This window comes from Notechis scutatus, chromosome 2 (assembly GCF_049901735.1).
Source record: "Notechis scutatus isolate UNSWTSFEM ecotype Mainland chromosome 2, rNotScu1.2, whole genome shotgun sequence".
In the NCBI taxonomy this organism is placed as follows: Eukaryota; Metazoa; Chordata; class Lepidosauria; order Squamata; family Elapidae; genus Notechis; species Notechis scutatus.
In genome coordinates this window covers 164194534-164221009 of record NC_142010.1, presented here as the reverse complement: position 1 = coordinate 164221009, position 26476 = coordinate 164194534, and the positions used below count along the sequence as shown (strand labels likewise).

General features: G+C 37.0%; 1 protein-coding gene and 2 long non-coding RNA genes across 26 annotated transcripts in view; 1 reads left to right on the top strand and 2 right to left on the bottom strand.

Annotated features, from left to right (window-relative positions):
- The window catches only part of LOC148132379 (uncharacterized), a 531004-nt gene that overhangs the window by 317600 nt on the left and 186928 nt on the right, over positions 1-26476 (bottom strand). The window lies entirely within an intron of this gene.
- Positions 1-26476, top strand: part of ADGRL3 (adhesion G protein-coupled receptor L3) — a 573686-nt gene that overhangs the window by 529772 nt on the left and 17438 nt on the right. For 10 of the 24 annotated variants that reach the window (XM_087957259.1, XM_087957267.1, XM_087957255.1 and 7 more), the window contains one exon: positions 17719-17736. The exons of 9 other annotated variants lie outside the window; for them this stretch is intronic. In XM_087957259.1, coding sequence (XP_087813385.1) covers positions 17719-17736 — 18 coding nt within the window. Of the gene's footprint in view, positions 1-17718; positions 17771-26476 lie in introns of all 24 variants that reach the window. 5 more of the 24 variants (XM_087957279.1, XM_087957280.1, XM_087957264.1 and 2 more) reach the window with 1 other exon arrangement.
- LOC148132381 (uncharacterized) overlaps positions 16788-26476 on the bottom strand; it is a 31753-nt gene continuing 22064 nt past the window's right edge. The window contains exon 4 of the long non-coding RNA XR_015747928.1: positions 16788-17722. This is a non-coding gene — a long non-coding RNA (uncharacterized LOC148132381). The remainder of the gene's footprint in view (positions 17723-26476) is intronic.

Sequence of the window (26476 nt, the reverse complement as noted above, 5' to 3'; positions counted from 1 at the left end):
TGCTGCCCATATGGCCCGTGGGAACACAAGGCTTGCATCACTTGCATTGCGAACAACATGAGGTAGTGAGAGGAGGTGGGGAAAGGACGGAGGGGGAGGAACTTGCCCCACTCACCCCACATGCCTCGCCTGGCCACTGGGCTGCTTCTTTCCACTTCTTCTGCTTTTGGCTGCATGCAAGGAAAGCAGCAAAAGTCTTTCTTTCTCTCCACCAAACACCGCCAGAAATGTGTCTTTGGGACCCTGCAAGGCATCCTGCTCCAAGAGGCTACGCCAGCGTGACAAGTCTCACAAAGACTCATTTCTGGCGGAGTTTGGGCGAAAGAAAGGAAAACTTCTGCTGCTTCTACTGCTTTCCTTGCATGAAGTCAAAAGTCTCTCTCTCTCTCTCTCTCTCTCCCCCTCCCCTCCGAGAACGGAACTGGAGACGGTATCCTGTGAACCTTCAGAATGTCAAAAATGTTTTTGTAACATACAACAAAAGGGTAATTAACATGTTGATTTCAATAACTTTTAAATGCATTAAGGGTTTAGACTTTGAAATTAATTAAAATAATCCTTCCTGTGGGAAATATTCTATATTTACATCTGAATAACTGATAAGATGACTTTGAAGGCTGGTCACTAAAGGTCACCAGAAACAAATAAATGCATCAACAGATCCACTGAGAATGGTTTATGACTTTTGGGCACATAAACTTCTTTTTCAGCTATCTACAATGATAGAATGGTATTATTGAATGGTATTATTGAACACATTTTAATGAATAAAGCTGAAATTGACCTAAATGTGGATTTGAAAATGTGCTGTACAGATACATGGGAAAAGATGAATCAGTGGATATATAAAAATATGAACTGTAGGTGATACAAATGAAACAGACTGAGACATTAAGAATTAAAAAAAGCATACAAATAATAAATCAGAAGAGTGATATGAATAACCATTACAAAAGTTGTAAGTTGTAAGGAATTTTAGGAGAGGAGACAGTAAGAATCTGGAGAGTGATGTGGATAACCTCTTCATAGTGGAACTACAAAAGGGGTTTGCTAAAGTTATCAATGATCTTTAGGTATTATTTGAAAGGACTTCTCTGAGAAAGGGGAAAGAATACAAAGCTAGTTTATTTAATAAAGATTAAAATAGATGGATTGCACGCTCACAACCAGTGAATCGGTTGTTAACGTAAGTGCAGCCCACCTCTGTAATATGGGGCAGAATATGAGAACAAGGTTAAAAAAAAATATTCTTTCTGATATTGAAGGATTGTTCTAGAGGTCAGAATAAAGTAAAGTCTAGATAGTTAGCCAATTTTGGTTATTTTTATCTGATTGGATCTTATTCTTTAAATATTGGTTTATTGTTTTCAATATTGTCTGTAGAATTAATTTAGAAATTTTAATGAATCTGTTTTGATAGTTACTCAGTATGGCCTAAATATTTATTTTTGGTTGTTTCATAATTTTAATTTAAGCTTAATGCCAATTAGGGCAGGGTATCTAGGTGTCTACATTATTCTTCATTACATAATTACTTCAATTTTTAATGTCTTCCAGAAAACATGTCTTCTGATATTGAGATGGTATGAATCTTTGTTCTCTAAATATAATCAGCTGGTAATGATGAGCAATTTTTGAAAAAATAGAAATTAATAATCATTTTAAATATCTGTATATATATATATATACTTCAATGAGCGATTTATATGGAGTGCTCACAGTGTGACAATTAGAACAAATACTTGGATTATTTTTCTTTCTCCATGGCTAGTCAGTTGGTAGATTTTACATTCTGGACTGTTATAATCCAGCTCTTTTATGTTATACAGGAAATAGCATTAACAAGGACCCTGAGATTTCACAGCAGATATATCTAGATCTATAATATTTCCTCAAAGGCTTTCAGTAGGATCTTTATGAATAAAAACTTACCATTCTGTAATAGCAAAAGTTAATTGGGATCTAACCAATGCAGAACAAAATATAGTTATTTCCTGAGAATTAGGAACTAGACTTCTGTTCTTCTGTCTAAAACTATATTTTATTAATAATTAGAAGGAACGTTTCTAGATATAATAGGAAAATGTATTGAGCCAGATATCAGCTTAATTATAAAATGTTGTTTGGATGTATTATCATTTTTATTTTATCCACCAAATCATCTAATGAATGTTCATTTGGAGACACTCTGTTAATCAAATTCTGCTTTCTGGATCAATATTTACATTGAAGACTGAGTTCCTTCAAATGTGTATGTTTGCACAGTGCATATTTTTGCATTTCTCAATCCACTTTTAACTGCAACTGAATTGGACCATAATACAAAAAATAATATTTTATTTCCTAAAATGGAGATAGTGCTCTTTTAAATTCTCATAAATTGGAACTATGACTTTTAATATGTGTTCTTTAACAGTATTCTGGCATTAAGATCTCCTACAACAAACACATTCCCTAGAGCAGGGGTGTCAAATTTGCGTCATCACATGACATATCAGGACTGTTTCCCCTTCGCTCAACTGAGTGGGGGTGGGGCTAGCATGTGACGCAAACAGGCGGCAAGTTTGACACCCCTGCCCTAAAGGAAAAGTTAAAATCAGTGAATATATAACGTGAATATGGGATGCCCCTGGCCCTGATGAAGTAGACAGGGCCCTTGATGCTGTCAGTGCCACCACCTCTCAGTTAGATCCTTGTCCCTGCTGGATGGGGAAAGCCTCCAGGATGGTGACTAGCAGGTGGGTCTAGACAGTGATTAATACATCATTAGAGGAGGGGATATTTCTGGATGCTTTTAAGCAAGCTCTGGTTCACCCCCTCCTTAAAAAACCATCACTGGATTCCACCTGTCTGGACAATTTTCATGCAGTTTCCAATCTCTCATTCTTAGGGAAAGTTGTAGAAAAGGTGGTGGTTTGGCAGCTGCAGAGGTCCTTGATGAAATGGATTATCTGGACCCCCTTCAGTCAGGATTCATGCCTGGTTATGGGACAGAGACGGCATTGGTCACGCTTATCGATGATCTCTGGTAACAGCAACATGGTGGTAATGAAACCATCCTTGCTTTCCTTGACCTTTCAGCGTCTATCAATACCATTCGCATCCTTTTGGGCCAGCTGCAGGGGGTGGGATGAATGGCACACTTCTGCGCTGGTTCGACTCCTTTTTCTGTGGTAGGTACCAATCTGTATTGATAGGGAATGAGAGGTCCAGCCCTCGGCCACTATTCTGTGGTGTACCGCAGGGCTCGGTACTTTCTCCACTTCTTTTCAACATCTATATGAAACCGCTGGGTGAGATCATCCGTTAAGATATATACTGTATGCTGATGACACCCAACTCTATATTTCCATTCTTAGTACCCAAGTGATACTGTGGCTTCCCTTTTGTGGTATCTTGATGTTGTGAGGGCCTGGATGGGGGACAACAGCTTTGATTGAACCCTGGTAAAACTAAGTGGCTTTGGGTACACAGGGATCCGGGGTCTGGGACTTTGTCCTCTTTGACTCTGGATGGGGTGGCATTGCCCCAGAAAGACCCAGTCTGCAGTTTGGGAGTTCTCCTGGACTCATAACTCCTGTTCAAGAAACAGGTGGCAGCTATGGCTAGGAGAACCATATATTGTGTGCCACCTCATATTGTGTGCCAGTTGTGGTCTTTCCTGGACCAGTCCCTAGTCATCACACAAGTGGATTAGTTTAATGTGCTGTACACAGGATTACCCTTGAAGAGCATTTGGATGCTACAGCTGGCATAGAGTGCAGTGGTGTGGGTATTTTTTTTGGTGGGGGGGAAGAATGGCCCCTGCGACAACACTGCTCCACAAGCTGCAGTAATTACCAGTCTGCTTCCAGTACAATTAAGGTGTTGGTGATAACCTTTAAAGCCCTTCATGGCATGGGTCCAGGTTACTTGAGGGACCACTGGGATTGGCCTGTACCACTCATGCTGGCAGAGGAGACATGCTGTGGGTCCTGTCAGTCCAAGTATTCCGGCTGGTGGGGTCCAGGAGGAGCCCTTCTCTGCTATTGCTCCTGCCCTCTGGAACTTCTTGCCTCCCCCCATTTTCACACATCACGCTGCTGCCACTACCACTGCCACTGCGCCAAGTTCCAGGCTTAAGAGGCTCGTGATGGTGATGGCAGTGCCAGTAGGTGTGGTGAACGGCAGGGAGATGGTGGTAGGCAGGCCGTCCCATTCTCACACCCACCACCATCTCCACTGCCACCACACTGAGCTCCAAGCCAAAGAGGCTGGAGACAGCATGCGAATATGGGGTGCCCAGGCTGCCACTGCCCCACCCACCACCACCACTGTCCTGGCCTCTTCAGCCAGGAGCTCAACAGCAATGGTAGCAGCGGCAGCAGTGTGTGAAAATAGGAATCTCCAGCCATCGCTACCACGCTGCAGTCTGCCCACCACTCACTCGCTCGCCTGCCTGCTCGGCTCTCCCTCCAGCCACCCACAGTGAGTTGTCCCCACAGCAAATTGGCCATATGGAGTTGTCCTGTGGCAACTTGGTGGTAGTGAGTTGGCAGAAGTGAGTTGGCCATGCCAAGCTGTCCCATTCTGTATAATGCCAGGAAGGGGCCATAATTCAAGAACTATTTGTAATTGAAGTTCCACCCACCTTTTGCATGCAATATTTGGGACTTTGATTGTCTGGTCCCACCCACCATTTGGGTACTTCCTCTAATACCTTGAATACCTCTGGATTTCAGAATTTATGAGCTTATCAGTATCATCCAATGAATAAAACAGTGTTTTAAACATAATATATTGCCATGTAGTTGCTTTGGTAAATTGTATTCATTTTACAAAACCTCAGATTATTTAAAAGTGCAATTATTTTATTGAGAATATTTATCCTATTTTCTGCCGAAGTTTTCTGAAGTAAACATCCATTTTAAACACGAATTGAAGCCAAATGTTATGCTTACTTCCTATTTTCTCACTGGTTGTATACCAGCCAGTATTCTGTATCTGTTTGCTGCCACCTACTGACTGTCCAGAGTCTGTGTCCTACTTATGACAGCCCTAATTTTGATGGCCATATTAGGATATAGGTGACAAGACATTCTGAGCAGAATCCTGGTGAGGAAGGTAGTGTGTGAAGAAGTGCTGGAGTAAACAAAGAAAGTAGGAAACAGGGTAGATGTAGTTGTAAGTTGTGAATTGTGACTTGGAATGTCAACAATGTTCCGATTCCTCCCCCCCCCCATTTTTTTCTCCTTTTCCCTTCCATATCCCTGCTGCCTGTCTGCTTGTTTAATAGAGATATTGATAATATAATTAGGCTTTGTTTATGCACTTCTAGTACAAGGATTCATGGGATAGCATGCATTTCCTGGGGACAGTAATAGGATTCTGTTGTCCTCAATTGTGACTTTTGTCCTAGGTACTAATGAAAAATGCAGGAGGACTCTTTGTTGTGTGAGTCTGGGAACTTGAGCGTATCATGTCCTGTTCCCTCAATCCTTTTATAAATAATGTGGAAGATCTCTCATTTTAGTTTTTACAAGGCTTTTTGACCATATTGATTTTCATGTCTTTGCTTTTCTTTCTGATTGTAATCCTACCATCCAGTGTTGCTATATTTTGTACAGCAACTTGAAAAACTTGCTGGGAATTAACCAACAAGAGTTAGATACCAAAAAAAAAAAAAAAACCAAACAAACCCCACCCTCACTTAAATACTTGTGATGTTGTATTTCCGTGCAGAAGAGAAATCCTCTCAACAGCAGAGGTTCTAGTTTACCTTGAAAACAATGTGTTTATTATAAGAAGTGAACATAGGTTGGTCAAGCACAAATCTAGCGAGAATAAACTGATTTCACCTTTTGATTAATTTATTTGACTGTGGGAGTATTGCAGATATATTTTTATTTCAACAAATCCATTTTTGATAGCTAATGGATGGATGACATGGCAAAACAGGCTTGAGAAGCACAGTCAAAGAATTCTCAATTCTGCTCATCAGACTCAAGGGAGGGAGGTCACTTCTAGAGCTTGTCTCTTTAGCATTGTTATGAATTATTTCAAGAAGAAAATGGAAAGACTGCTTTACAGGTTTGCAAATGGCACACAACTGGACAGGAATGCTAATAATCTAGAAGGTAGAAATAAAAAATGAGTTTGATAGATTAAGGAAATTGGTTGAAAATAACAGAATATTAATCTAAAAGACATAAATGAAAAGTGTATGTGCTCTAGGAAACAAATTAAATTCAGAGGTTTAGAATGGAAGGATATCTGGCCTGGCAACAGTGCTGGGAAAATGATCTTAGAACAGAAGTTAATTACAAACACCAGTGGTATATGATTACGAAAAAAAGCAAATGTAATTTTAGACAGCATCAATAGATGTCGAACTTTTAAAGCACAGAAAGTAGTACTTCTGCATTGGTCAGATCCAAACTTCTAGTGCCACGGTGCCACTATATGTAAGAAGAATCTGCACACATTGGAACAGTTTCGAAGAAGGCAAGAAACATCATAGGACCAGAAATGAAGAAAATTGACAGATTTGAAGACATGTTAGCATTCTCCATGTTTGTAAGAGCTGCAACTTCTTTATTGTCTCTGAACGCAGAACCCAACATAATGCTTTAAATAAGAAGTTCAGATTCTAGAAAAGAGAAAAAACATAGTCATAAGAGCAGCTTGATGTTTAATACCAATTTCCTAGGGAAATGATGAGCTCCCATTCACTAAGCTGAAATGGTGGTTGGACAGCCATCTGTTGGACCTGATTTTCATTTAAATTTCTCCTTCGAGCAAAGAATTGGACTGTATAGTTAAACAGCCTCTTTCAATTCTATGATTTCATAAATATTAATGATTTGTTTTTCTCCATAAACTACAGTGAGAAATGCTGTGCTGTGGTAATAAAAATGTTATGAGAAAAGAATAGAGAGGTCTGGCTCAGTATACATTAATGAGGGAATAAAACATTTCATTTGGAAGGAGTGAAAAAGAGAAGGTAATATACATCTTTAATGCAGAATTAGAAAAAAGAATTTCTTAATTTGAAATTGCATTCTAATACAATTATTAGAATTGATGGAGGGTAGTGTTGCTATTTCTAACATACTTCATGTTCGATGTTTGACATAATTAAGAAGTACATTAATATTCAGCATGCCCTTTAAATACTCACAGTCTGAGTTCTTATTTATTAAACATGGAAAAGTCAAATTCAAAGGCTTACAGGCTACCTTTATTTCCACAGAGTTAAATAATGTGGCTTCAGCTAGAACACAAAGGGAAACCACACTATAACTTTTAACAATAGACTGAGTTTCAAGGAGGCGGTTATGAAGAAACTTTCCTTGGGGAAGTGATTGATTGGACTCAAATGCACCATTTTTGGCTATGAGAAAAAAAATATCTGGAGGGTGCTATTTTCTGGACCCACTTGACTAGTGTTTTTAGCCAAGATATGTGAGCATGACTGCTTCTGCTGCCTTGGTATTAGGAAGCTGAGGAGTGTTGGGATTTTCTATTAGTTTCCTTTGACCTTTTATTAATGTCCATAATTTCTCTCAGGGTCACTTTGAATCACTCACTTTTGATCCTTGTAAACACTTTTAACAGTAGGCTTCAACCTTTTGGTCAGGCCATCTTTAATGTTGCTTACCGTTTAATACCTAGATTATCTTATCTCACACAATGCTCCATTTTGCACCTATTATTTATATAAGACTACTGGGAGAGGTCTTGATATCTTTGAAGTATATTGCCACCATATGCTGATGCTGTCTAGTACTCTGTCTCAAAAGAAGCCATTAATTCCTTTAATCAGGGTTAAAGTCAATGGTTAATTAAGCATCTTCTAGAATATCCTTTTATCTGTCAAGCTTTGTTTCTCAACCTTGACAAGTTTAAGATGGATGTCTTTTTTTTGAAGACATTTTGCTTCTTATTCAAGAAGCTTCTTCAGCTCTGACTATATGGTGGGGAATGGAAGGATTTATTTATATTCTTTGCAGACAGCTGGTCATTTGCATTCTTTTAGAGAAAGCAAAGTCGTTGAGGCCACTTGGTAGCTTGTCTGTGTCCTTAGGGTTACCTGAGAAGTGCAAATGGAAACTGGAACTGCTGAAAGACTGTGTTGTGGAGTTGTGCTTTCTGCAGGATGCTTTCTGTCCTGTCCCTTCCCTGTTGAACACAGGCACAGGCTGCTGGGGATGAGTCTGTGTTGTCTGCATCTCAAACTGAAGCTCAAATGCTACCTGTAGTCTACAATTTTTCTGGAAATCTGTTCATACTCCCATACCATTTGAAGGGTGTTCATTCCAAAGTGCATAGATTGACTGATGACTGAGAATCTCCATAGATATTTACGATGGGTGAACTTCAACTCCCAGAATTTTCCAGCCAGCATTACTACTTCAGTGTAAGAGGAAGGCTGCATAATCAACTTCATAGCATAGCATAGTGTAGCCTAGCCTAGCCTTTGCATTTCTATTAACAAATGAAGGGAAACCTAACCATTTTTAAGTATGGTAAAGAGCATAGATTTACTGACACGAGGAAGAAAAGTATGTCTATGAAACTTAGGAGAAAGGGAAAGGATGCAATCATCTGAATGAAGATGACCTGCTCTTGTGGAGTGGGTGGAGGTTTCAAAGACATGCAAAAAGGTATAAGTTTAACTATAAGAGTTCAAATATATATCAGAAAGTATGAATTGATGTCACCCATGTTTATTTTATATTGCAAATGAAAGGAGGAATCTATATACATATAATGCAATAATTGTCTCTAATACTTTAGTAAATTGTGACAATAAAAAAAATCTACAGATGGAGAAAACCATGCAATATTTTGAATAAATGAGAAACAGGAAATATTCTGAGAGGAAAAAGAATATGGAAAAAAAATGGATCATTTGGACAAACCAAGAATGCCATTTGAAGTATAGAAAAATGTTTACTTGTTCTGAGTAGATGGCTTATTCATGCACCCAGATGAAAAAGAATCATTAAAATGAGACAGTTGATAGATTATAATAAAAGATTTAGAGTGATAGTACTGAAAAATACAAGAATGATGAGTTTCTGAATATGAAACAGATAGCTATTTTATAATATCAAGAGTAGATCTTGGGAAAATAGAAAAAATATGTAAGAGGCGGATAGAAAGATATCAAAAAACCTAGAGTGAAATTAAAATGAAATTAGTAATGAAATTAGTAAGAGAATGGATGAATTCTAAGGATAGATTAGATCAGTGTAAATTAGAATATACATCTTGCAACAGAATGAATGAAAAGTGAATGCAACAGATTGGTCAGTAGAATGAATGGAAAGGGAATGCAAGAAAAGAAGGGTTGGAACGTAGTGAAAAGAATTCTGTGAAAGACGCCAAGGAAGGAAAAAGAGGTGGAGAGGGAGAAGGCATGATATGGAGAAGGATACAGAGAAGGATGGTATCAGGACAGAATGGCATCAGAAGACATGCAGCACAACAGCTGAGAATGGCAGAAAAACAGTTTTCAACGCAGCAGCTGAAATAGTAGTGCAAAACTGCATATTTCAGTCCTAACTCAAGAGGAAGCAAAAGATCATAAATAAATAAATTCCTGAATAAATCTGATCTTTTAAAAATATTAAATTTTTAATTACATTTGTTTTTCAAAAATAGATTTTTGAAATTTTAGAATTAAAAAAAATTCCATTCTATTGCAATTGCACTACAAGGTCTATAATTAATTCATTCGTAAGATGCAAGTAACATCAACCCTTCTATTCCCTGGGTAACTGGGGCCTTAAATGTGTTTTTTCTTTTTTGTATTTTATTTTTATTCATTTGTTATTTTTTTCTCTCTGTTCTTGATTTTTAAAAGAACAAAGGACTCAAAAAGTAAAAAATTAGATCAATTTATTACCAAAAAAAACCCCTTCATAAAACCATTTTTTTTTTCAAAAAAATAAATAAATTACATTACATTTTAAAAAAATCTAAATCTTTAAAAAAATAAATTTTAAATCTGAGCCACTCGTTCAACACTTCCACTCCCTCATCTTGTTGGACCCCATCTGCCTGCGCTTGGCGGTCTCCATCAGCTCTAGCTCGTGGAGAGAGGGTTCTCCCCCCCAAGCCGTTAGCTTGAGGCATGGAGCAGCCACTGGCGGCAGCCTCAGGCTGTTTCCTTCTGGTGGGTGAAGGGGGGCTGCGTTCTCATCTGCCTCCCCATTTCTGGGCGGATGGGTGAGCATGGGCACCCCGGTGTTGCTCCGTGGTTAGCTCCAGTTTAAACTTAGGCTAGCTAATTGGAGCTTTGTGGGTTGGATTTGGCTTCCCCTCCCTTTGGGGAGTTTGATAGTAAACCCCCCCATTTCTTTCCCCCTTTGTTTTGGGCAGAACGACTGCCCCTCATTGCGAAGGGTGGCTCGGTTGAATTTCTCCCCCAATTACTCCAGGGATTCACCTTGGGTCCCAAGTAGGGATGTTGGGGTTCTGACTTCTTCCTACTCCTTCATACACTTCAGTCGTCCTAGTTCACTTATGGGTTTCCCCAAATGATTGGAGATAGGGTGGGGAAATTTGGCCTCAGCTGCTTTTGGGACTTTTTTCCACCAATATTCAACCCTTTCCGCTTTGGTCATTGAGGCAGCATCCTGGATGTCTCAGGGATGGTCAGAGATGGCTGCCCTTGGGTTCCTGGAGTTCCCTGGATGGGAGTAGGATCTGCCTCCTTCTGGGTTGTCAGGAACAGACTTTCTTCAGAGAGTCTGCCCTCTGCCATGGTGGCCTGAGTTTTTTTCCATGCACCCCAGGTATCAGAGAGAAAGTGGAGAGTCCTCAGGAATCCCTGTTGTTTTCGGTTAGTTTTGGGAGAGCTGGCTTGATGTCGGGATTCGGACCAATGTGCTAATAAAAGCAGGAGCCTCGAACCATTTAGCAAGAAAAATCTGGTTGTTTATTAGCAGTGCCATGTCGGCACGACCTAGGTCAGTGGTGGCTAACCTTTTTTGGCTCCCGTGCCAATAATCGTGTGCGCGCTCACTTGCACGCACTCGCGTGCCAGCACCTAGAAGGCAATGCGTGCTGGCCTCCCTCCATGCCCCCTCAGAGGAATGAAATCACCAGTTTGTATACCAGGCAATCTATCATGGGAAATATGCTGTCCCCTAGCAACAAAGATTAAATATGTGACTAAAATCTAGGTTGTATATTCTACAGAATAGCATTGAAACTGTTCAGTTACTCTAAAGTAAAGCACTCAAGCTGTTTGTTACTCTTATGGGGAACAAAACAAAGCAAAAAAATAATACTTGATGGAATGATGGACAAAAATAGGCTGTGGACAAGAGGGGAAAATGCATACTGAAAAAAATAAGAATGAGAGAAAGACATATATAAAGAGAACAAAGATAATTGAATTTGGAGTCAAAGAGAACAATTAAATTAAAAGAGGCAGAAAAATATAGAGCAAGGTTTAGTTCTAATGGTTTTGAAAGGGAAGAAAAAGAGCAACAAGTAGCCAGCAGCAGAACAAATGGAATTAAAAACAATTTAGGATGAAATTGAAGAGGCAGAACACCAGAGGGAGTATTTTAAAGATTTGTATGAGAATAATATGTGGAGAAATCAAAGTCAAACAAATGCTTTAAATTTTATTGCCCAAGAAAAAAAAATAGATGAAAGGAATTCAAAGTTGTGAGAAGGCTTCAGGAGAAACATTACAGTGGGACTGGGAGATGTATTGGGATATGGAGGTGGTTTGTGTAGGAAATGGTTGTGCATCTTATTTGATATTTGTGTGAAGACTGTGTGCCTGATTATTCTACTGCTTCAAAGGGATATACAAAAGAGTGAATGCAAAACTGCAGGGAGATTACTGTGCTAAATATGCTTGGTCAGGTCTTGGTGGAATGGAGCAAGAAAGGATAATGCTCCAAGAAAATAATTATTTTGGAACTGCAAATTTTGGGACATTACGTCAGGTAGGATGAACTGATCAGATTTTTGCTTCTCAGAAGAGAAAGATATAGATGTGAGAAAGCTAATTTCATGGCTATTGATATATAAAGAAAGCATATGAAAAAGCGATCAGGTGGAACTACAAGATATTTTGCACAAAAGTTGTTAGCACAATGTAAAAAAGAGCAATATATGATGGAAGAAAAGCATGAATTGAAAGCATAAATTGAATGCTTAGCAAATTATTTAATACTGAGCAGGGAAAATAACAAAGAAATGTAGATGAATTAAAGTATTTTAGCAGAATGCTGGTGAATAGTATGTGGATATATTGCAATATTTGTCAATATTTGTCAAAAGAAACAAAACTGGCTTTAAATGAGAAAGTGCTTTTGCCCACTTAATTGTATACAGTTAGAGCTGGGGAAATCTAAAAGTTCAATGCAATGGGAAAACAAGAATATAGGGTAAAACAAGAAGAAAAGGTGAAGAGTGAATAAATGTTGGATCAATGTAATGCAAGGATGAATGACTAATATGAAAAAAGTAAATGGAAGTGGTTTGGCGATATAGAGAGAATGTATAAAGCCTGAGTCTTCAGAGAGAAGTAGTATGAATGAAACAAGAAAATGATTGAGAAAAGTCATGGCTGAATGAAATTCATATGTTTAAAAACAAAAGGCAGTTTACCATGCAGTTGTATGAATGTGGTGAAGTAAGAATGATTTGTAGGGCTCAGAAGGTATACAGAGATATGACGAGTGGTGCTATTGCAAACTATATTTATTCCCATTCCTTTTTCTTACCTCGTGATTTATTTCTTTGGCTTACTATTCCTTAATTATTTTCTGTACTTTGCAAAACATTGTTTTCCCCAAAAAGGAAATAATGGCATGATGGATTTTTACATATTTAAGACATTATTTGAGGTTTCATTTGAGAATTGTTGCAATTCATTCGCTCATAGTTACTTTATATTTTTCTTTGCCATATTCAGTTTTATCTCTTTTATACAAGTGTTTTATAGATCAATCCCGCAACTCTCTAAAGAAGAATTATGTGAAATCAGTACTATGTTCTTTAGTGCTGAGACTTATTTTCTGTATAGGAACTGATTACATGGAAAAATCTCCTGTCTATACTCCTTCTTTAGGAAAGATAATTTCTCCTGATTGCCAAACTGTCCTATGAGAATAATTTAGTCACTGATGTAACAATGTCTAGGAGAAAGATAGTGATCTGGAGCAATAAAGTTCTGAAACAAAAATTCTTGATAGTGTTAATCTAATAATGACCTCTGGGCTCCAGCTAAACAGACCCAGACCCCTGACAAGAGTTGGCAAAGGAGAGAAACAGTGCATCATCAGTAATGAATGAACAGTGCATCATCCAGTAATAATGGTCATAGGAAAATCCCCCAACTCCATAGATTCAGCTATAGGGCAGTTAACCAGACCTAACCTTGCAGCTAATACCTCAAACTTGTTTGTCACCCCAGTTTACATTTCTTAAACCAAAAGATAGAAATTTCTTCTAGTATTATAGGGGCGTGCATAAGCGCACCAACGTGCCTACCGTCCCTGTCCTATTGTTTATCTTATTCTTTTATTTTTCTTATATGTACCCATTTCATGTATTCACAACTATGTATACACTTATACTTATTATCTTGTAAACAATTGGCAAATCAAATAAATAAATAAATAAATAAATAAATAAATAAATAAATAAATAAATAAATAAATAAATAAATAAATAAATAAATAAATAAATAAATAAATAAATAAATAAATAAATAAATAAATAAATAAATAAATAAATTATGGTTAGATGGTTATTATGGTTAGGACAGTTTTATTCACAATTCCTGAAATGCAAGCCTGGGTCTTGTTATCTGCTACTTTCTTCTTCATTCCTCAGGATCGCTTTAAACTGAATTATGATACCAAAGGACATTCTGAATTCCAACAAGTTTTCTGCAATTGTCCTAAGACAAGAAACATGACTTAAATATAAACAAAAAATTTCAACTAAAATATATTTCAAAGAACTTTAACTTTCAAACTTTGCATCTGTCATTGCATTAATCTAATGTATAATATCTAGCTGCAGGAAAGAACATGACCAATATCAAAGATACTCCAGATCAGTGGTGGGATTCCAATTTTTTTACTACCGGTTCTGTGGGTGTGGCTTGGTGGGCATGGCCATGTGACTGGGTGGGTGTGGCTTTCTTTCTTTTTTTTTTTGCTTTTTTGCTGCCCCCACCCATCTTTGGGAGCTTCCTAGCCTCAGAGGAGCCTCTGCGGGGGCAGAGAAGTTATTAACATTATAAAGTAAACTATCTTAATTATGTAAAAAATAGGCCATATTTTATAGAAATTGGTATGAGGAAGTATCAATACATTTGAAAAATCTATGACCATCATTTTGAGGGGGGTGGAAATCTAAAGACCCTTACAGCAAAAATGCCTTCATAGAGAGTTCTGTACAAAGGAGAAAAATATTTGTGAGAAGCAACACACATGCACATACAAATGATTTTCTGATTATAATGAAGCTGATGGTTGGAGTTGGGAGCTTGAGGCAGTAGTACAAGAGATGAAATCACATTTTCCCTCTCAAAATGAAATCAGTTGTTTGTTCAACTAATTCAATAGCTGTTCTGAATGGGAGGCAGAACCTCATCAAGAAGCAAATACTAAAATTAAACTTTTCTCTACCATTAGTATTTTTACAACCCAGGAGCTGTGACTAGCTGAACTTGCAAGAATCAGTTGTGGACAAAACACTTTCCTTCCCAATCATAACATTTTACATAAATGCCAAAAGTGTCATTTTGTCTGTCTCCTGCTTTTATCACTGCTGCTTGACTGAAACACTTTCCAACACACTGCAGCTCAGGAGGAAGAGATCAGAATGAGAACTTCATGAAAGCCCAAGGATCAAGATAGAGTGGATCCTGACTGGTAGATTCCTCCCTAGAGAAATAGAAGTCTCCTCTCTCACTCTCTTAGTCTCAACTAAAGTCATGCCCCAACCAAAGTCAATGTCCACTGTAATGTACACATTACTGGGAATGAAAGTCATAGATAACCACATCAAAAAGAAATAAAACAATTTATTCAAGATAATTATATTTCATTAATAGTGGCATTTGCAGATTGTTGAATAATAACTCAATAATCTTTTCACTGCTTAAGTAATTAACATGATTTGATTGGAAGAAACCTCTTCTTACAATCATAGGAGATAAATGTGAACTGCTTGATGAACCATAGCTCATTCACTGCTTGTTATCAAGAAACAGAGAAAACTAGAATGATGCCAAAAAATCATAATTCTAATTTTGTGTGGAATACAAAGGGTGAGGGAAGAGGAAGTTGCCTTTTTTTTGTAATTCATTTTCCTCCTCCTCCTCCTCCTCCTCCTCCTCCTCCTCCTCCTCCTCCTCCTCCTCCTCCTCCTTGATCTTGCATATTTTCTTTTCAGTAAATTACCACCTGGCTGTGAAGGTTAAAGTGATCCTTATTTAGTGAGAAGGAACAGTAAGCAAACTTATGTTATTGCTTGTATTACATTCAACAAAAGACAGTAATGACTTTCCCATACTCTGCCATGAAGGAAAGTGAAAGGAACTTACTGTTCTCCTTTTTTTCTAGAAAAAAAATGGCTGTGCACTCCTTCAAGTTTTATGAGAGCTCCGTTACTCCCTCTTAATAAATATGACTGATCAGGCAACACTACATTTATTTATTTTTTAAATGTTTACAAATGCAGTTCTTTTTTTCTCAGGCACCTTCTATTCATCTGGAAATTAAAAGTAGGATGTTAAAATATTACACAGAGTTCTAGTCCTTCAGTACATATCTAATGAGTCTTGTGTCACTAAGAACTGGTTTGGTGTAGTAGTTAAAAGAACTCTGCTAGAAACAAGGAGACTGTGAGTTCGAATCCTATCTTAAGCACGAAGCCAGCTGGGTGACCTTGGGCCAGGCCTTCTCTCTCAGCCCTTGGATGCAGTCAAAGGCAAACAACTTCCATAATCTTACCAAGAAAACCAAAAGGGTTTGTCCAGGCAGCCACTAGGAGTCAAGACTGACTCAAAGGTGCAAGAAAAGAAGTGTCACTATGTATTCAGTGATTAATTAGTAGTTAGTAAGATGCCTGTGAATATATTACTACAATGAGTACGTTGGAAAGAGTTAGAAAGCCAGACAAGAGACTTTTCACATCTACAGGTGGCCCTTGTTTAACAACCAATCACTCAGTGACCATTCAAACATATGACAGCACTGAACATTGTATGACCACTCCTTATCAGTTGTCATATGATCGTGATTTGTGACCTTTCCTTTTCAGCTTCAAACAAGCAAATCAACAGGGAAGTTGGCAAGAAGTCACAAGTCACAGTCAAGTGAGGTCCTTGCTTAATAACTCACATAGTAACAACAATAATCAGGAGAGTCATAACTGCCCTTGCCGAGTAGCACATCATATTTTTTCCCATTTACGACCATTTTGTATAACAATGGAGCTTCTGTTCCTAATTAGCATTGTTAAGTGAGGACCACCTGTATTTCTCATAAGCTTCTTCCTGCTACCATGTTAGTCGAACAGTGTGGAAAGTACAGGAATTGTGTAAGAATAAAGCTAGAGAGGAATATAAGTACTGTAGTAGAAGTATACTTGCTCTTTAAAACATGGGTTTTTAGAGCAGAAAAACAGCAGTTATAAAAAACAGCCAGTTTATACTAAGTTAGTTTGTCAGAGCCTGTTATTTTGGTATGAAAACAAAAAATTGTCAATGTTATTCCATATGAGAAACTACTTCAAATAATCCAACAAGACTACACCACCTGGTATAGTGCATACATGTGCAATCAATCATACACTTTAATATAGCTACAGTTAATATTTCTATCTTTCGTCAAAACTAAACAAAATGTCTCAAAAAAACCCTGCAAAATTTTTATATAATAAAACATTCAATCCAGTGATGGGATTCAAAAATTTTTACTACTGGTTCTTGGGCGTGGCTTGGTGGGCGTGGCAGGGGAAGGGTACTGTAAAATCTCCAGTCAGAGGTGGTATTTGCCAGTTCTCCAAACTACTCAGAAATAACCTTCAGTAAAATGAAATTGGATTTTCAACATTGTTGACGGCTAATCTGTTTATTCCAAGCATTTCTATTTATTAAGACCAGCTTTCACTGAAGTTTTCTGATTAGACTAAGAAGTGTTCTTGGATCCAAACAGTATTTTACCAATTGCATCAGGCTCGGCACTTAGAATGCTTGACGTTGTTTCTGAAATGTTTCTCAAAACAACTGTTTGTTTAAGAGTATACAGAATATTATGGCTGAAAAAAGCTAACATGATATCCACAAAGAGAAACACCCATGTTAATACAGAATTGGATTTCAATATTTATGCATCAGATGATGTAATTAACAAAAAAATATTTACCAGTATAATATACATTAAATATTTTTATATATGGATATATACCATGATACTTTCAATTTCAGTTTCTAATTTTGATTTTTTTCTTTCAAAAAGCCGATGATGAGGTGAAAACAACTTCATTTATTATTATAAATATGTGACTTATACTCAAATAGAAACAACCCATGTAAATAACTTCATTTGCTTCAGGGAGTTGAAATAGTTTCTGTTAATACTTTTTTCTGCATATCATCAATTTGCTTTTGATTCATATTTCTTCTATTGTCACTGTAAGCTTACTTGTTGTTTTTTCTTTCCTTTTCTTCATGCTGTCGTTTAGAGCCCTACAGAGAGACAAGTATGGGAGTAAAGCTAAACATTGCATATCAAATGTAATTTTTTTAGTTCACTTTTTAATGCATCATATATCAGTGATGTACATATTTAAAAACAATTCATCTCTCACAATACAGAATCAAGAATAATAAGCCATATTTTATAACTATATACAGATAGTAGATATGTCGTGTCTGTTTCATTTTGTTTTTCATCCAGTATGTTTAGTTTTGTGTAATTGTATGAGAATGACATTTCTTTTTAATTAAGAATATTTTTGTCTGCAAAATCATACTGTTTTCTTGCTGTGGCACATTTCATGAGAACTATATTCATTTTCAATGCAAGGCAATCTTTTATTTTCCTCAAATATATAAAAATAATAACTTCCAACTAATAACTGTATGCTTTTGCTGAAAAAGCAAGAAACAATGCCTTAATGGGTAGGCATAACCAGCTTGGAGTGATCCACTAATCTTTGCAACCTTTAACTATTATGTGGATTGTTAATATCAATTTAAACGACAGAAAATGAATGATTTTGTTCTGCATCTATAATGGCTATTTTTCACTCGTACTTTTTTCTGTCTATATGAAATATAGATACTATAATACCCGAATTACAGTGTGGTAAAATACGCCTGAAAACATTGTGGGTGGGGGGGAATTGGGGAAAAAATGTACTTAAGATCAGAAAAATTATAAGGTCTGCATGTAATGATATTCCCCAATCACAGGGCTTTACAGATGCAGATTGAATTCATTGTTTTCAGAAACTTTGTCTTTTCTGAAAGTGAAAGGCCAACAAATGGCCAGCAATTTACTTCCACAAAACGATGCTGGTTTAGCCTTGTCTGCTCTTTCTGGCAATAGCATCTCAATTAACAGAAAAATGTGAACCCTTTGCATGTGTCATCTTTTGCATGTGTTTAAAAGATTATAATATTAGAGATACTCAGATGGATCATGAGTGCTTGAAGACTGTTAGTTATTCTAAATAAGGGTTATCACCCAAAAGCTGCAGTGAGATGCTTTTTTGGTACTTCCAACTCCAGCTATTTCAGAAGTGTGTTGATTCACATGACTGACAGAACCAAATAGGAACCGTATCACAATACTTTTAGTAGGATCAGCTAAGAAAAGGAGCTAGTTTTTGAATGTCATAGTGCTTGCCCTAATGTTAAAAAAGAAGAAAAGCATGTTTTTTTTCTCTTGTATGACAAAACCATGTTTGCAGTATGTACCTATCTAAAGATGCCATCAGCTAGGAACTCAGTTACTTTGCATCCACCAGGAAAGTGTGAAGATCAGCTGGGCATGTTAGGACAAAGCAACAGTGCCTATGCTCCAGTTAAAAATACCAAAGCTTCAAATCTCAGTCATTAGTAAAAAAATTAACTCAAAGAAAACATCTACTGTAATAAATCTGATATGTGTTATAGTTGTCTGACAGGTGTCAGACTCCAGGAAGAAGCAAGACTACTATGTAGTCTTGGTCAGTGTTTCTCAACCTATGCAACACTGTTATGTGTGGACTACAATTCCCAGAAGTCCCCAGCCAGCAATCTACAGTGTAACTTCCTGAGTTAACATTAAAGATGGAAAAATTGTTTTCCCAAGGAGGGTTTTTTAAACTGAAAATATACATTGATCTAAACCAGGTTTCCACAAAGTGGTCAATATTGATCCCTAACAATTAATGAGACTATCCAACATGCCACTGGGGCTACATCAAGGAGTTGATGTCATTGCTGTTGTAGTAAGTGGTATTAGTACAGGTATTAGTACCACTATTGGTAGTAATACTGTTAAAATGGTATTATTTTTATATAATCAATATTTTCAAATTGATGCACAATCTAAAGCTCCATGAAGGGTTGATACACTGAAGAGTTGAGGAGGTGGGGGCTTGATCTAAACACTTACTGATGTGTGTTTATCTCTCCTTCATGTTGTTGTCCACTATTAATAATTATCATTCTTGAAAATGAGACTGAGACACAGGTTCACTATTTGACTGAACTAAAATAATTTTATTAAACATTTGATAAACACCTTTATCAAATTAGGGTTTGATTAGGGTTAGGCCCAAATGGTATAAATGTATATAACTAATCATACCAAGCAACATATTCTTATTTATAAGCAATTGGTACCTGCTATTTATTGCATGAAAATGAAAATCCACTTTTGGATATTATATCTCCCAAAATAAGATAAAAGGCATCACCACTTTATTGCATTCTTATAAAATGCTGCAGCAGAACGGGTTTTTTTTTAAAAAAAATGGGGAACAGGAAATATAATTATAGATGTTATAATTGTCACTATTCTGTAGATAGCAAACACTACTACGTTAAAGTAATGGGTAGACCAGTATCCAAGGTCATGTGTCCTACAGCAGAAGGCCAAGTGGTTTTTTGTTTTTGTTTTTATTTTTGCTCCCATTGGCTTCAATAAGGAGAAAATAACAAAGACAACATACAGTATGTTTGTAAAGGAATGAAGTGTGGATCTAAAGTCACCACTGATTTGACCTCAGAATTCCTCAGCATGTTCCCTCTTTGCCCTAATCATTGGTCAGTCATCTACCACTCTTGGGATAGCAATAGGGCAGTTATCCAGAAGTTATCCAGCTATACTGCAGTTATCCAGAAGTTACACTGAATCTATGAAATCTATCCTTAATGCTATCTAGGTATAGATGCCCTCAGAGGGATTCTAAAATTGGAAAACCAGGTTATAGGCTAGATGCAGAAATCAAAAAACATCTCGCAAGAAAGCAACAGCAAGCCACTTCCATATCATTCCCCAAAAAACCTACATAGGCAAGTCCCTGAAGTCATCTAGGGTTGAGTTTGACTTGAAACTACACGCATATAGTTTGATTGTGCAAGCTCATTGCCGAGAGGCAATTTTGGGAATTAATATTGCAAATAAAAGAAATAACATTCCCTTTTTAAAAAAATCATTAAGCTGATTTAAATAAGCAAAATTTTATATGAGAAAGGAATTTATTTAAACTGTGTATATCAACTATAAAAGCATAATCAAAACTAACAGCAGGAATAACTGTTAACTGTTGCTGGTGCTGGCCTCGTTGCACTCCAAGTGGCCTTATTTTTTATATCTTTTGGTTGGAGAACTTGGTCATCTCTTTGCAACATAAACATGAACATGTTTGTGATAGAATCCCCAGGGTTCACTGAATGTAGAAATCTTGTTGACAGTTTCTAGTTCAATAGATCAGGTAAGCCTAACTAAGTCAAATAGGACTAACCAGATGTGTTCTAGAAATCCACAAGGAGAACACCAGAGATAATGCCTTTTTTCTCTCTTACATACAGTTATCTATATTTAACACATATAAGTCTTCCATGTTCAAGGTATGACAGTCATTGCTATCAATCAGTTATTAATGGCACTGACCTCCATATCTAAGCCACCTTTCCAATATTTTTAATTGATGATTCCTCCATACATTTTAAATACAATAATTTCTATAGGTTAATGCTAATGTCATGTAGCTCTTTTTATCAGATTTGCATGCTCTAGCTCTTAATTTCAGGAGACAATTTCACTTTCTAATAACAGAGCCAGTATAGCACAATATTTGTGCCTTTCAATTGTGGAATGCTCATTACTCTCAGTCCAATCTAGCTCATAAAATTTTTATGGGAATAAAACTGGGGATGCAGTTGAGATCTCAGGAAAAAAGGGAAGGATTGAAACATTATTGCATAATTAATTAATTAAGGGATAATTAAGTTTATGGTTTGTAAATTTGCTATTCAGAAAATTTTGGTGCAGGACTTTTTGGAAGTTCAAGTTTTCTGCTTAATCTGAGATGAATATACTCTGAATGGTATTCCACTGATTGAAATTCTATGCAGACTTAGAAATAATATCCACTACTAGATTTGCTACTGAGTCAGAATGAAAAGAATTAAGCAAACATCACTTGGTTTGCAGTACACTGCATTCTGCCACTAAATGCTGCTTATCTCTTTAAAAATAAAATGAAAAGAGATGTATCAGCAATTTCTTCAAATGTGTATTGATGATATCCTGGTCTCCATTGCCTGTCCTCCCTAAATGATTCTACTACCCTAATTTGCTGTGTCCTCCATCGGGAAAGCCATACTATACCACGCCTTACTGATCAAATAGCTATATAGAAATCTGGACCAGTTATCTGACCAAAAAGTAGGGTGAAATCTCATCTGGCTTACTGTCCAAAGGTGGCCTGTTGATCGAAGGGCAGAAGGGGAGGAGTAAAGAAAAACAAACTGAAAACAGTTTCAAATATTTATTCTTGCAATTGTGCCTAATATAAACAAGTTTTATGTACATCTTTATGTACATATGTAAGGAAGAATGAATTACTTAGAAGCCCTTTTTAAAGTTCAGGTTACTCTGCTTTGTCATATACATTTTCTCAGAACTATTTTTTCTTTCAATTTTTACTAATGCTTTTAATACTTTTTAAAGGTATGATTATACCTGTGCATGCTCAATTTTCAATAGCAAACTTCTTTCCTGATATGTGTATATTTTCAGACTAACAAAACTAATAATGTAATGCCCAATCCCATTGAGCCTCAACTGAACCTCTGGCCATTTTTTAGCCCTTGCCAATACAAGCCAAATTGGAAGGTGGACTTTTCATTTTGTTTTAAAGATGGTTTAGCCAGCATGCTGTCAGAAGTTCTTCAAACTGATTCCATTAATTCTTCACTTTCCTGTTTCCAGAGTCATTTTATTGGGAGAGTGTGCAGGGTCTTCTCCATGATTCTACAGTAATTCTTTTTCTCTATGCCTGGCTTCCAATGTGGTGGATTGCAACTTCACACCTGGGGAGCAGGGAACAAGGGATACTAGAGGAGATGGCAGGGACCATCTTCAGCTGTTTACCTCTGTCTGGACTGAAGGTTTCCAGATGTGTTTGGCATATAAACTCATGCAGCTTAAGGACCTTTTTGTGATCTTGGAAACATAGAATCAGATGGTTAGAAGGGAGCTTGGAGGTCTTCTGGTCCAATTCCCTGCCCAGTGCAGGAATCCTTACACCATTCTGGAGAAGTGGCTATGCAGTCTAGTAGCCGTATCTTCATGAGGCAAGCCGTTTCTCTGCTATTTAGTGTCCCAGAATCAAACCACCAGGATCCCTATTACCCTAAATTTTGCTCTCTTGCATATTGTTAAGATATTAGCATTCCACTGTTCATCCCACCCATTTCCAGTAACAACGCCTGCTAATATTTTTTTTAAGAAGTCTCTGGCCACAGAAAGCATAATGGTTGCAGAAGAATGTCTGGCAGCTTGACTGAACTGCTGGACCTTACCTCACTGCTTCTGAGCGACAAAAAGAGCAAGACTCAGAATGGCCCCAACTGCACCGAAAAGTCCACATAGTGGTCTCCAGAAAAGGAAGCCATTAAGTTGGAAAGTAAATCATTCAAAAGTACCACAAGAGTAGTTTTGGGGAAATGTTATGCATGCTTATTCTGTTGAGTCCATTGAGACCTACCTGTTTGCTTGGAAATAGTCCTGGAAATACCCTGCTAAGTATATTAACTGGTTTCTCGGTGCTCCCAAATCAACACGAAAAAAGAAAAGTGAAAGTTTTCCTGAAGCCAAGTTTAAAGAGTCCTTGGAGTACTCATCTCAAATGATCTAAGTGCTAGAGCCCACTGTAACTACATAGCTAAAAAGAAATTAAGAGTTGTTAATCTAATCCTACATAGCTTCTTCTCTGGTAATATCACACTACTAACTAAAACATACAAAACATTTGCTAGACCTATACTTGAATACAGCTCATCAGTCTGGAACCCATATCATGTATCTGATATTAACACAGTTGAGAAAGTCCAGAAATATTTCACAAGAAGAGTTCTCTGTTCCTTTACTCATTGCAGAATACCTTATGCCACCAGACTTGAAACTCTAGACCTAGAAAACCTAGAACTACACCGCCTCCGGTCCGATCTAAATATAGTATATAAAATCATACATTGCAATGTCCCACCTGCCAATGAATACTTCAGCTTCAATCGTAACAATATAAGAGCACACAATAGATACAAACTCAAGGTTAACCTCACCAAACTTGACTGCAGAAAATACGAATTCAGCAACAGAGTGGTCAATGTTTGGAATACTCTACTTGACTCTGTGGTTTCTTCCCCAAACCCCAAAAACTTTAATCTTAGACTGTCTACTATTGACCTCGCCCCCTTCCTACCGTCCCTGTCCTATTGTTTTTTATTTTTCTTATAAGTATCTATCTCATGCATTCAAAATTATGTTTATTCTTATACCTGTATCTTGTAAGCGATTGACAAATCAAATCAAATGTAAATGTAAATGAAGTTTTCTTGGCGGTGTCACAGAAATAGTTGCCTACTATCTTGTGCAGAATGTTTTTTATGACCAAACACAAGGACTGCAGGTAGTCCACAGATTATAATTCTTGTTCAGCAACCATTCAAAATTACAGTGGCAATAAACAAGGAAGATGAGGCATCTGTTGCAACATCCCTGATTACTTTATCATGATTTGGGCGTTCAGCAACTGGCTCACAATTATAATGGTTGCAGTGTTGCACGGTCATACAATTTCAATTTGCAACTTCCTGGTTGGCTTCTGACAAAATTAGTGGGGAAGCCAGCAGAAGATTGCAAATTCCTCCCATCACGTTTTTGCCAGCCTACCCACCCTACCTAAATACCTGCACGTGCTCGATAATATCTGCCCATAACACTCACCCACTCATAGGTCTTGCCTAGTGGCCTCTTTGCCTGGGACTCCCACTTCTTCCCATGTCATCACATGAGACCCTCAGTTAATAACCCATGCAGTCCATCATTAAGCAATTTAGTGATTTGATATTGAACTTTTCAACTGCATTACTTAGAGATGGCAATTGCCTTTGCAATCTGAGGACTACCTACTACATTTCTCGGGGGGGGGGGAGGAATCAGCAAAGTGCAGTAATTTTGAGCTTGACTCTCAACTGCTACATGGATCCTCCATTCAGCTTTCTTGGCAGTGATGCCAAAGTGGCTTGCCATTGTCTTCTTCTGGGTGTTTTTTTATTTCTCTACCTAGCCTTAGTATTTCCTCACAACCTCCCACCAACTACTAACTGGGCTAGACTTGCGTAGCTTCTGAGTCAGATCAGCCACAGGCTGCCACAACTGAGTTTAGGACCATTTGTTGTTCAGTCACTAAGTCATGTCTGACTCTTTGCAACCTCATGGACCATAGCACAATAACCCCCCTTTTCCATTGTCTCCTGGAAAATTCGTGCCCAAATTCATGTCAATGGTGTTATATAACTATCTTATCCTCTGCCAAGCCCTTCTCTTTATTCATCAATCTTTCCCCACATCAGGGTCTTTTCCAATTAGTCCTCTCTTCTCAATTAGTGCCCGAAGTATTTGAGCTTCAGCTTCAGCATCTGTCCTTCCAAAGAACAATCAGGGTTGGTTTTATTTAGCATTGACTACAGAATAACATAGTTGGAAAGGACCTTGGTGGTCTTCTAGTCCAACCCCCTGCTCAAACAGGGAGCCCTATACAATTTCAGACAAATAGTTGCTCAGTCTCTTCTTAAAAACCTCCTGTGATGGAGCATCCACAACTACTGGAGCAAATCATTCCACTGATTAATTGTTCTGTCAGGAAATTTCTCCTTAGTTCTAGGTTGCTTCTCTTTTTGATTAGTTTCCATCTGCTGCTGCTTCCTTATTTGGACTTTCATGACTAATCTGCATTTTACAGCTTTTTTTTTGGGGGGGGGGGATAGGTTGGACTGCAGTTGACCAGTTCTGCTTTCTCCCTGCTGCTCACCACCTTCTTGCCATTTTCTCCCATCAATGCTTTTTTTTTTAAACAAATTTTATTAATTTTTACAAAACAATACACAAACAAACAAAGCATAGAATGTAATAACATAAGAGATCTTTTCTGAAGAGATCAATAAAACATCTTATTTAAAGACAGAATAGTTCCAAATTATCACATTTCCATACAAGCACAATTTAATATATATATTTACCTTATCTATTCAGCTTCATATCTTATTCCAGCTTCTCTTTATTTCTCCCTTTCCTTCTATTATTGGAATTATATTTCTTTTACTTTAGATTGTATACATTCTTTATATCCATCTGTCTTATTTACAATTTCATTATTCTCTTCCAACATTCTTCTTACGTTCTTCTAAGATTTTATTAATTCAAACATGGACATACAAAACACAAAACATAAATACCTAAAACTTCTTTTTGGAAAGCGGCTTACCCCGGGTTACCTCTTTTTATACAGACATTAATCAAGTTCATATTCACTCAATATACTACCTCATATCTTAATTAACATTCTGTATTTTCTATATATTTTCTCTCCTCTATTCACTCTCATAATTCTATTATATTTATTTCATCTCATTTTAAATAATTATACTTGTATCTTTTGTCTGTTTTCTTCAATTATCTATTTATCTTTTCTTTCCAATACAATATTTCTCCTGTAATCACTGGTTGAAGCATGACAACTTTTATCTTTCCCCTAGATTTAATACTTGAAATAATACATACTTTCCATACTGATTCTGATTAACACAAAGTGAAATAATAAAACAAAAATAAAAAAGACCTTGAGTTTATAGTATGATCAGAACAGCATTCCACAGAAAATTAGACTCTATTATTTACTCTTAAACATTTTATATATTCCCTTTAATACATTATTA